Source organism: Schistocerca cancellata, chromosome 12, assembly GCF_023864275.1.
Source record: "Schistocerca cancellata isolate TAMUIC-IGC-003103 chromosome 12, iqSchCanc2.1, whole genome shotgun sequence".
In the NCBI taxonomy this organism is placed as follows: domain Eukaryota; kingdom Metazoa; phylum Arthropoda; class Insecta; order Orthoptera; family Acrididae; genus Schistocerca; species Schistocerca cancellata.
The window spans coordinates 161,699,566-161,712,569 of record NC_064637.1 but is presented as its reverse complement, the minus strand read 5'-3'; the positions used below and the strand labels follow the sequence as shown (position 1 = coordinate 161,712,569).

Sequence of the window (13,004 nt, the reverse complement as noted above, 5' to 3'; positions counted from 1 at the left end):
TGGACTACATTTTCTAAGGACTCTTCCAATGAATCTCAACCTAGCACCCGCCTTACCATCAATTTTATATGACCATTCCACTTCAAATCGTTCCGTACGCATACTCCCAGATATTTTACAGAAGTAACTGGTACCAGTGTTTCTTCTGCTATCATATAATCGTACAATAAAGGATTCTTCTTTCTATGTATTCGCAATTCGCTTCAGGGAGGATATGTATTCTTCTTCCTGTGCACTTTCTCCACAATACTCCTTCAGCTGCTCAGTGATGCGTTCTGTAATTACTATATATTTCTAGATGTACTGTTTTATCTTGCTATGACAGCGAACTAGGAAAACATTTATCAACACTCAAATGTTCTGTATTCGTTTAGCCATATTTTAACATCCCAATAATTCATGCCGTCAGAGGACAAGTAATAACTAACTCAACTCCTGATAGGGAATGGATGTGACGTATGGTTGCATTTCGTATGATCCTCGACGGGCAAGAAAGGGAAGCAGTGGACGAGAAGGGAGTGAGACAGGGTTGTGGCTTACCCCCTATGCTATTCAATCTGTGCATTGAGCAAACAGTACAGCAAACAAGAGAAACATTTAGAGGGGGAATTAAAGTTCGGGGTGAATGAATAAAAACTTGAGCAAAGGACTTGGGAGAGCAGTTGAACGGAATGGACAGTGTCTTGAAAGGAGGATGTAGTAAAAGTGCCTGGCTATGTTAGAATGAAAAAAATACGTTTAACTTAATTGCACTTTTGAGAATTTTTATGGGAGACGAAATTACGGACACTTTTTGTATTTCTGTTTTTGTCGTGTTAACATTTATGACAAATACTGGCTTCAGTATATTATAACAATTTAACTTTAATTTGTGTACAAATGGAATATAAATTCAGGGATATGTATGTAACAATTTATAGTCTTTTCCATAACCTTTTCAGGACTCATACAGGTCCTAGCGCACTAAGGTGACGAAATTTGGGCCCTCTTACCTGATTGACTGCTAGTCACCGTATTTCCCGTCTTGCTTGTAAGTGTCAACTCTGCAGTTTAACTGAGTCGCAGACGAGCACTGCTATAAATTCGTGAGAATTCTGTAGTGAAGAAAGAGACCAATCGCAGATGCCCGGAAGGGGAAAGTGCACCCAATTTCCCGCAAACTGCGGTTGCCCATGGGGTGAGGCCGACATGGCGGGCACGCTGTACACGCCACCAGCACAGCTCCTGCCGCTTGCAGGAGGAAAGCCGGAGGTGACTGGCTTCAGCTTCGAAACGTCGAAGCAAGTGATAAAGTCAGAAAGCTGTGGGTGTAATCGGTTCCCCAGGTACGAAATCGGCGTGGTGGCGAAAACGTACAGGCATACGGTTATTAAACAGCCATCGTGTCACTGCTATTTCAGCCCAGTAGATGGATGTAGTGTAGAACTGAAGGTCAAGTTCCCAGCAGCTATAATAATAATAATAATAATAATAATAATAATAATAATAATACATACATACATACATACATACATACAGTGCAAGCTATTGCACGGTGCGTGATGGAGGATACCCCGTACCACCACTAGTCATTCATTGCCTTTCCTATTCCACTTGCAAACAGAGCGAGGGAGAAGCGACTATCTATATGCCTCCGCATGAGTCTAAACTATCTTCGTTATATAAGATTATTATCTTCGTTGTCCTGTTATAATAATTTTCTATTGGCTGACAACGAATGTTTCCCTGTCAACCTGTAGTGAATAATGTATAATATGTTTTTATCATCATCTCGGTACACGAAAATTACATTCTTTAAAGTTTTGGTTTGTTGCGAAAGACGCTTGACATTTCATGACACTAGGAACTTAGAAAGATATGCCCAAGAGTAATTTTTTGGTCCCTTAAACACCTATCCTCTATACACTGTGAAGATACAATTAGACGCAGGCGTGTTACGCAGAGATATAACAAGATATTGCAATACTCAGAGCATGAATCAAACCTGTAGAGGTATATATTACAGCACAAACTAAATTCAGCCATGCGTGTTTTCGTTACTCACGACTGCCAGATTTTCTAATTGAAAATAAAGGAAATTCTGAAGCACGTTATACCATACAAGCGGTAACACTACACTATCGACGTTTTCTATATTATTTCAATTTTGACCTTTGGTGAGTCCAATGGAATTTTTATCCCCATACACTTGAAGTATATAAAACACTTGAATGAACAAACGTGGTAGAAGATATTTACAATTTGACTCGCATTCAGAAACAGTCTTAGCATCATCTTAACCCAACAGTTTTGTTCCGTGCGGCAGTTCTGCAACCTGAAGCTAGCTGCAACATGAAATTAACGTACACGCACATTTGAATACGTGCTCGTAAAAGTAATTTAATGTTTGGTGTGAGACCAATGCGATACGTAGTAGGTTCGTTATCACTTCGGAACAAAGCATCAGCCAATGTACATTTCGAGCTATCGCTCAAAATGTGTTAATAATCGGAGTCGAATCGTTAAAAATTGAAAAAGTATTGCATTTCAATCAAGCAGTATTTTGTTAGAATGAAATACGGGAGAAATGTCGATAATCACGAGAACAGAGAGACTGAAGGTAAATATACGAAAAACCCGGACATACGGGAGACCTGGCAACTCTGTTATTACTAGATGAACGTATTCACTTCGTAGATCCATAGCCCGCAGCGAGCTGTGGCAGAACACTTCGAGGCAGCCGTTTAATTATTCGTACGGCGCCATTCGCGCCATCTAGCAGCCAGACTGCGACCCACCGCTGACCGCCCTGCCACCTGTCGGCAACTCGCAGGCATCCGGCCGCAGTGGAGTCGGATCGTTACTACCGCACGTGCGTGTTCTGGCATTTTCTTCATTGCTGGATCGTATGTTGACAAATCACGAAACTAAACGTTTTCCTACTATTTCTGATATTATTTATCGATAAACTACATCCACACCAAACAGAATAAAATGTCATTAGACGCACAATTTCGTATTAGATGGAAGTTTCGCGATCAAATTCATTTCGCCTGGAAAGAAATATGTATATTACTTGCGTAATAATACCCCACAGTTAAAACATGAACCTGCCCAAGGTGAAACATTCACCCATTATTGACATAAAACACGGTAAAATATTTGTTATTCACAGTTTAGTTATTACATCAACTGCTAACAATACGAGCCAAAACTAATAAAATGTCCAGTTTGATTAGGCTAGTTCTGCATTGAGAATTCAGATGGTGAATATGTTCTCATTTATCTCACTCAAATTAATAAAACACTGTTGCACTCACGTTTAATGTAAGCTCTGATGTTCATATGTGCCTCTAAACGAAATTGACCTTTTTAACTTCACATCTGTCGCTTCATTTTTCTATGTAGCATTCTCGCTGGCCAAGGGCGTCCATACCAGACAGCAAGCGTCGGAACTGGACCGTTTTCATGGCTATTTAACAGTCACCACTCGTCTTCGAAAATACTGAAAACATTCTATACACTCAGGTCTAGCCATTCCCCTTCCCCCCGCAATCCAGACGCCACACCTCTTGTTTTGAGGCGTAAGTTAGACAACATGCGAGCGACATATGAAAGAGAATTTAAGATAGTATATACTCTCTCCTACAGTAGAAACGTTACGATTAATGCCACATTATAGTACCGTAAACGTTTGATATATAGTAAGACTTTGATTATATTCAGAATCTGTGAAAAGTATGCTTCATCCATTCTGAGATAATTGAAAAAATAATCTGCTCCCAGTTCCTTCAGTAAAAGAGCGGGACTAAATTTCTTCTTTGAATAAGCCACTTCTTTGCCCCCAGCTTTCTCTCTGCTTTTCTTGCTGTTGTAAACTCTAAAACAGCAAGGCAGTTCCCAGTTATTACGTCAGCGGCATCTTGTCGAACCTAACCTCAATGAACTTTCTATAGACTAAACAATTTGCAAACAACGATACGAACAGGGCGGTGTTGCAATTCCTAAATGTATTCGATCGGGACGTGTGTACACTGCACGTAAATTGGTCGGTCGGTTGATATGTGTGTTGGGCGCTTAATTTATCGGCCGACCGACCAAACAACCGACAGACAGACAGACAGACAGCAGACAGACCGCCCGATCGACCAACCAACATCTGTGTCGCTGCCTGTCTCCCGCTGCAACTGGTGACGTTTGAATTCAAACGTGTTTGAATCTTGTCGCTGCAGCACGCGCGACACAGAGCGACAGTCACGTGTCTTCTCGGCAAAGCAGTGGAGAGGACGCGATGGCAGCTATGAATTACATAACATCCGATTTTAAGAAAACTATTTGGTGAAAAAATTTGATTCTTCCGCATCTGATAGACTGATATCTTTAAACGATAAATGTCTGAATTTATTTTCGTTATTCACCATAGTTACTGTGCTGCACGAAATTGAGTACATGGCTGCACGAAATTTTTAAGAATTTGCAGAGGTAAAATCGCATTGCGTAGACTTTCCGTATAGTTCATTTAAGGCCATACATTATTGCGTATGAAATGTAACCAATATATCTAAATTGTATTTAAAAATGAGACCGGAATGATATATCTTTTTATTCATGAGATGTTGGTTGTTATATCCGCGGACGGGTCGCTCGCGGCGCGTCCGAATATTTCCCGCACTTCGGGAATCAAGTGGTCATAAACATCGTCGTATCACATAAACGGTTCAAGATATCGACGATTTTTATAAATGACAGCACGCAGAAAGGACTATTTACCGTATGATTAAAACTCGATACGTTTTTGTAAACGCGTAAGTAGAGCGAAAACAAGACTCCCTATAAATTACACCAAGAGGTTTTGTCCGAATTTTCACAGCCAAACAAAGGGAGAGAAACAGGTAAACAGGGTATCAAAGTGACCAGCGTGAGGCCTAGTTTTGCATGAAAATATTTAACTGCTTGAAAGTAATCCGGGTAATTAACGAAAACTTAATTGATGAGTTGAGGGAAAATTGAAATGTTTCACGAAAAGCTGTTGCAAAGCTATGTAAATAAAGTGTCAAAAATTTCATCTGGTCAAGGCCTAGCTGTTTTGCACATAAAAAGATACATTGGTGCGGTATTTAATTGTCAAAAAGGCTTCCTTCAAATCAAGTACGCTAGGAAGGCACACTTGGAGTCAGTAAGACCATGTTTTCTGAATAAAACTTGAAAATAAAAAACGAAAGAAATCAGTCAAATATTTTACCAAATTATTTGTGTAAAAGAAATAAGTAGATCAGAAAAACGTTCTATGTGCCTTCGAATGACGCTCGAAATCGTGAACAGAAAATGAGGTGCACCAAACGTTTCCCTAATATTTTTCATTACATACTTTTAGACAAATCATTACACAAAACGTTTGACTTTCTTTTCATAAATTTTGTATGTTTTACTTTTACAGACTGTTTAGATTAATTGAAACTCTTGCCCTTAACACTGACTGCTGATGAAACACATTCGCAACATCAAATATCTTGTAAAATTTCATGGTTCATTGTAATTTATTAGGAATTTAATGTGTCTGATATACTAGGATAGGTGTGTATGCGCTTAAAGTTCATGCAGTGTAAACAGTATACATGAACCGGGATTTTTTTTTATTCTTTTTTTTCAGGACCTTTTTGAAGCACATATTCACGTACTGTAACGCTACCTCTACACCACAACAAGCTATGATTACGTATTAATAATCCAAGATTTACGATAGTTAGTGATTTATCAGCTAGTAAATGCGGAAGAATGACTGATTACAAGTTTTTGATCATGTAAAAACATTCGTGTTTAATTTATTGATAAGAGAGTCGAATGCTCCTCTGCTCATTCACGTGTATTCGAGGAGTATGTCTGGTGATCATCTTAGTTGATAATATTTATGAAAAAATGGTTCAAATGGTTCGGAGCACTATGGGACTTAACTTCTGAGGTCATCAGCCCCCTAGAACTTAGAACTACTTAACCTAAGGACATCACACACATCCATGCCTCGGATTCGAACCTAACCTGCGACCGTAGCGGTCGCGCGGCTTCACACTGTAGCGCCTAGAACCGCTCGGCCACTCCGGCTGGCTGATATTTATGAAATTCTGCATTGAGATTCCTCCCTTTATGAATTTCATGGACAGCATTCCTTTTCGCTTTATTTTCTTAAGTAAACCTAATTCTGTAGCCTTACTCTCCAGCTACAGGATTCTAGGAGCGCCCTTTTATAGAAACAGCTGGTTGGTTCTAAGGAGCCATCTTGTAGCGCGACGTGGTCGCTCGCACGCAGGGCAATCGAGCTTCTCGCCCGATGAAGCTCCTTGTCGCTGGAGTGTCGCGCATCCAGACGTCGGTGGCTGTCGTTCGCTTCTGTCGCTCACGTACGACACGGCCTTACTTAAGCAGCTGTGAGCCAATAATATTCGCAATTATCTAAGAATGTCCCACAAACATCTGCAGTGTTTAAATTTCTCCAGAAACTGTCCGCCTGGCACTTTGTCACACAAGGTGTATCAAAAAGAATCATCCTATTTTTAAAAAATCATATCTATTATGTTATTTGAGATATTTGCGTGAACAACATACTGTCGTAAAGAGCAAACACTCTAGTTTTACATGGGGCACAGCCACACTGGCATCTGGGAGTGCGGGTATTTTTGAATTAAAGGATTACCGAACGGTGAAACGGTCGCACTGGACCAAATGATTCAGCCTTACATTATTGGCCTCCCAAGGTCGCAGGACATGACTGTTTGTGATTACTTTTGCGAGGTTTCATGAAAGACTCTATGCGCCTCCGTTACCAACAACAATGAATGAACAGAGACAGCTGTGGAAGCTGTAACTCAAGACATGCTCGCTGCAGTGTGGGAACAATATGAATGCCGCATTGACATATACCGTGCATCTGAAGGGGGCATATTGAAAACCCATGAAAAGGCATGTAAAAAAAAAAAAAAAAAACTTTGAGTTTCCCGTTCATGAAACAACGAAGTCCATTGTATATGTTTATTAGTTTCGGAAATATAGATGTGCCATCGGACGATTCTTTTTGATACACCGTGTATTAGAACAGCATTTAATCCCACGCAGAGTAACAAAAGACGTACTTTAGTGGGACGACTGACAAGACAGCGCTGCACACGACATAATTTGTTGGGCGGAGTTAAGGGTGGGGGAGGGACGTCGGCTATCACGTGGTTCAACCCGCACGCCATCTCGATAAGCAACGTTTGTCGGTCGGTTGCTCAAAAGGCTACACACGTCCAATTTGTCGGTCGGTCGATGCGTGTGTAGGATGCACTGGGTTGGTGTATAAGTTCATAACGTTTTCCATAACTTTAATAAACTCAAGAGATTCAAATAAAAGAAACTTTGGTCATCAAATATACATTCTCGTTCACTATTTACAACAGTCTGCCAACGCTGAGGTAACTTTTAGATTCGACGACTGTAGAAATCACCAGCTTCTCAGGCGAAAAACTCGTCGAGTGACGTTCCCAGCGAGATTTCATCCGAGAAGGAAGTTTAGCGTTTTTTGTCAGTCTAGCAGAATGCGGAAGGGTCTTTCCGTGTAGTAGCATCGCTTCACTTCAAGCGGTCTTTCTGGTCGTCGTTCTGCGACTGCGTCTGGAAGACGTCTCAGTGACTGACCATAAATATCAGTAGTGATGATTACACCTCGGGTAATGCACAACAGTACCTTCTGTGGATGCACAGAAGTCATGTTCGCGCAGTTGCTGCTGTGGTTGGACTCAACCATTCCTTTGTTTTCCTTTTGTTAGCATAAAGACACCATTTCTAGTCATGAATAACGATACAGGATAGAAATGATCGGCGTTGTTCAAGAATCAGTTGATGACGAGCTAGCAGGTGCACATATGGTCATCCGCTGTTTTTTTATTTTTTATTTTTATTTTGGTTTACAGCATATCTATAACCCCATTTTTGAACCGGCCAGATTGCATGCTAATATCACACGACGGTGGAGTGTTCACAGTTCATCACATTTGCCAGTTCTGGGGTACACTGACGTGGATCAAAACCCGAAGGTCTGCCCGAACACGGGGAGTCGCTAACGTCAAAACGATCCTCCTCAAGAGGAGAAAACCATGTTCTTGCCGTGCCCTGTCCAGTGCCACTATCCCCATACACACCGAGCGAGGTGGCGCTCTGGTTAGTACACTGGACTCGCATTCGGGAGGACGACGGTTCAGTCCCGCGTCCGGCCATCCTGATTTACATTTTCCGTGGTTTCCCTAAATCGGTTCAGGCAAATTCCGGGGTGGTTCCTTTGACAGGGCACGACACTCCTTGCCCACCCTTCCCTAATCCAATGAGACCGATGACCTCGCTGTTTGGTCTCTTCCCCCAAATCAAATTCAGTCCTATCCCCATACACGGCGCAAAAATGTTTCTGGCTGCCTCCGCTGGTGTCACCCCTCTGTGCATCTCAGACAGAAGAACCTGCCGGAAACGTTTCGATTTCTCCACTTGGCACTCCGTTCAATAGCGTCCGCATCTCCTCTCAGTAACTCCAAATGACAAAAAGACAACTCGAATAGCAACAGCGAACTACGAATAAAAAATGACGATCGATAAATAAAACCTTAGCAACCGGAATACCAACATGCAAAACAAAAGCGCTACGAACTTATGTACACTCATGCTCATAAATTAAGGATAGTGCTGATACACTGCGAAACAACGCTCTGGTGGGCGGTTTGCGGGTTTAAATCGCCTCGGGATATGACCATGCGGTGCATTTGACCTGCAGTCGTCGCACGGTGGCGCTGGCAGCAGTCCACATACGCAGAGGTGTGTTGGTGCATGTCAGAGTACGGTGCAGCGAGTAAGTGTGCAGACGTTTTCAGGCGTGCTAATGGTGACCGAGTGTTGGTCACCCCCTTAACTCACGATGGAAAATATCTGTCCTCTCTTCTCGGTCCGTCCGTGGATAGGTGCCTACTAAGACTCTTTTAGTCACGAGTATTGACTTACGATATTTCCTACTTAGAACCATTTTTACAATTTGACATAGACTTATCGGTTCGTCTGATATTTTACAAGTGCCGGCCGCGGTGGTCCCGCGGTTCTAGGCGCTCAGTCCGGAACCGCGTGACTGCTACGGTCGCAGGTTCGAATCCTGCCTCGGGCATGGATGTGTGTGATGTCCTTAGGTTAGTTAGGTTTAAGTAGTTCTAAGTTCTAGGGGACTCATGACCACAGATGTTAAGTCTCATTGTGCTCACAGCCATTTCAACTTTTACAGGTAAATTCATAAAACTTTGCCAGCATGACCAGGAAGGATTCAGAATTCACACTCATAGCAGTGAAAGTGCAAAAACATAGCAAAATAATTTTTTTTAGATATGAAATTTCATCATTTTTTCACTTACTGTTGGCTGCATTTGTTGCTATAGGTACACTTTTCTTCACAAGTAAGAGAGATTCTTTGATGAATTTTGCACCGCATACAAACCATACTTACAGCTGTATGAAACTCTAGAATTTTCCAAATCTATTAAAAACTGTGGTAAAAATTGAAATAATTAACTACAAATTTGATTTTTTTCTAAAGATAAAGTTTAAAACGTAACTGCTCATTTATTGTTTCATAAATTAAATAGATTCTAGAGCTTCAGACACCTGTAAGTATGGTGCAAAATTCATCGAACAGTCTCTCTTACTTATGAAGAAAAGTGTACCTATAGCAACAAATGCAGCCAATAGTAAGTCAAAAAATGATGAAATTTCACATGTAAAAAAAATTATTTTGTTATGTTTTTGAACTTCCGCTGCTACGAGTGTGAATCCTGAATCCTTCCTGGTCATGCTGACATTATGAATTTACTTGTAAAAGTATACACAGTGGAAATTAAAATGTCTTGCGGTGCCTCTCCTACTCCAAGTCGGCCCGTTTGACGTCCTACCCCCCTTTAAGCGAACTCGGCGCCAGGTACGACGCACGACGCTTCACATGAGCTGAATGCCCTGCTCCTGCCACCTATCTGCTGACATTGCTGTATTTTGATCCGTACTCACAGGGGTGTTGGTGCTGAGCAACATCTTATTCGGTCGGCTGTAACACCTGTCTTATTTACACGTCTGCTCTTACAGACTGCCCAACACACCACTTGCGACATTGCCACAGTGTGCGATACCTACTCGCAAGGGAACCTCCCCATCGCTCCCCCCTCAGATTTAGTTATAAGTTGGCACAGTGGATAGGCCTTGAAAAACTGAACGCAGATCAATCGAGAAAACAGGAAGAAGTTGTGTGGAACCATGAAAAAAATGAGCAAAATATACAAACTGAGTAGTCCATGTGCACGATAGGTAACATCAAGGATTGTCTGAGCTCAGCAGCGCTGTGGTCCCGTGGTTAGCGTGAGCAGCTGCGGAACGAGAGGTCCTTCGTTCAAGTGTTCCCTCGATTGAAAAGTTTAATTTTGTATTTTCCGTCAATTATTATCTGTTCATCCGTCCGTCCGTCCGTCCGACGTGAGGTAACTGCGCCGTAGTATGGGGACGTTGTATGAAAACGTTAAAAACATATGTTTTGGCAGAGCACAGGGAAAACTGTGCGACTGTGAAACTGTTGCATTCATTTGTTGCAGTTTATGTGACAAACTCTTATGTTTTCATCACTTTTTTGAGAGTGATTATCACATCCACAAGAAAACCTAAATCAGGTAAGGCAGAAGAATCTTTTACCCATTCGCCAAGTGTACAAGTTAGATGGGTCGACAACATATTCCGGTCATGTGACGCACATGCCGTCACCAGTGTCGTATAGAATATATCAGACGTGTTTTCCTGTGGAGGAATCGGTTGACCTATGAACTTGCGATCAAATGTTTTCGGTTCCCATTCGAGAGGCACGTCCTTTCGTCTACTAATCGCACGGTTTTGCGGTGCGGTCGCAAAACACAGACACTAAACTTGTTACAGTGAACAGAGACGTCAATGAACGAACGGACAGATCATAACTTTGCGAAAAAAAGAAACAAAATTTTGCACTCGAGGGCAGACTTGAACCAAAAACCTCTCATTCCGCAGCTCCGCACGCTAACCACGGGACGACGGCGCTCCTAAGCTCATACTAACCTTGATGTTACCTATCTTGCGCATGGACTACTCAGTTTGTATATTTTTTTTTTTATAGTTCCACACAACTTCTTCCTGTTTCCTTGATTGATCTGTGTTCAGTTTTTCAAGGCCTATCCAGTGTGCCATCTTATAACTAAATCTGAGGGGGGAGCGATGGGGAGGTTCCCTTGTCAGAATTTGATACACGGCGAGAGCCTGTCTCAGGTGAAGGCGACATAGGTTTAATAAAAATTTTAAAATTTTGTCTAATGTCTGAACTCGAGCCAAAATCTGATAGGTGTTAGGTTTTACTGTTTGCGGAGTTGCTCACGGGTCAGCCTTTTGTATTCCACTGGTCAACCAGGCACACTTCTCTGCTGTAGTATTTGACGTCTTTGTTTGTGTGTGAGAGAGGTGTTTATTGCCGCTGATTTTTTAAAATATTTTACTAACTTACTTTTCCCATAAGAGATTTTCGTAGCGCTGCTAAAGAAGCGGCTGTGGCGTGCCCGGAGCGACGTGTGACACAAGGCGCTGCGCCGTGTTGCAGGCCCGACGCCGAGTCCGGCAGGGGCAGCGTCGCGACGTCGGCGGCGGGGGGCGGCGGCGGGAGCGGCGGGGGCGTGGCGCCGCTGGGGCTGTCGCTGGGCACCCGCTGCGCCGCCCCCATCTCGCGGCTGCGCGTCGAGAAGATCGAGGGCGGCCTGCTGGTGGCCGGCGTCGTCGTCGCCGCCAACTGCCAGGTGGGCCGCGCGGCCGGCGCACCCTGGTCCATACAGTCCACAGTCCACCAGTCCCTAGCCCGTACTCCCACATCTGTAGCTCCAACTCCGTGCACTCATTTGCATGGGTCGCGTGTCATAAACCTGTTGTATCGTCGTCCGAACAACGTGCACCACAAATGCTGTAAGTGGTTCCCGATATACCGGATACTGCACTAGGGTGGAGTTGACGGCTGAACTGGTGTCACACACTTTCTGTGCGGAACATATCTGGGGATCTCGCTGGCCGCGGTGTCACATCTGATCGAGCACCATACTGCCACACGTGTTTGTGCCTGTGAAACCGTACCTTGGCCAGTTAGGTGGCCGGATCTGTCCCCCCACCTTCGACCATAGATACTAGTAGACTGGCCTTGATGTACAGAAGCTATACGGCTGGTGTGGCTCCAACATAAACCACGTGACTGTTGGCAAAACGTGGCGGGATTTCAAATCAGCGGTCTGCCATCCTATGTTTGTATCGTATTTTACCCACATTTCTCAGTTGACTGCCAAACGCTTTCAACAAAAATTACTTTTTTTTTTTGCGAAAAATTATTTCAGAACTACATTTGACCTGGGTTTGTTCACAGTACCATTTATAAAATCTAACAAATACATCGAACGCCCCTCTCGTGGCCAGCGGGACGAAATTACTATAAACTATTAGTTACAGTAAAATGTCGTTAAAATTCTTTTAAACGGTAAGAGTGGGCTCGTGTCAAAACTTCTAACATTGGATTCGCCGCGTTTTAAGCTCTAGTCACTTATAAAAGAAAATGGGATATGGGAATTACGTCAACTATAGGTGCCAAAATTGTCGACTTTAGGAGCAGGTCCATTTTAGAGTATCAATTTTAGGTGCACTCTAAAGGTTCAGTTCCTATTATTTTTACAAAAGTTTAAACTATCAGTTTTAAAAAAATGATATTTTAGATGAAAGGTGAGACTTTGAAGTTTCAGAAAATAATTTTGAAGCCTACATTTATTTAATAGTATCAGAAGGTAGAAAAAATTCTCTTCATGTGTCGACTATAGGTGCTCTTACGTTATTATAATCCCACTTGTATATACAAAAAGGCGCGTATGTGCAGATGGCTTAAAGTTTTTCCATTTCAGGGCCTGTATCCAAAGCTGCCTTCGGTTTTCATCCTTAGG

At 42.6% G+C, this 13,004-nt stretch overlaps 1 protein-coding gene across 1 annotated transcript in view; it reads left to right on the top strand.

Annotated features, from left to right (window-relative positions):
* LOC126109550 (uncharacterized) overlaps nucleotides 1-13,004 on the top strand; it is a 456,059-nt gene that overhangs the window by 390,586 nt on the left and 52,469 nt on the right. The window contains exons 5-6 of the mRNA XM_049914566.1: nucleotides 11,636-11,652; nucleotides 11,695-11,828. Coding sequence (XP_049770523.1) covers nucleotides 11,636-11,652; nucleotides 11,695-11,828 — 151 coding nt within the window. The remainder of the gene's footprint in view (nucleotides 1-11,635; nucleotides 11,653-11,694; nucleotides 11,829-13,004) is intronic.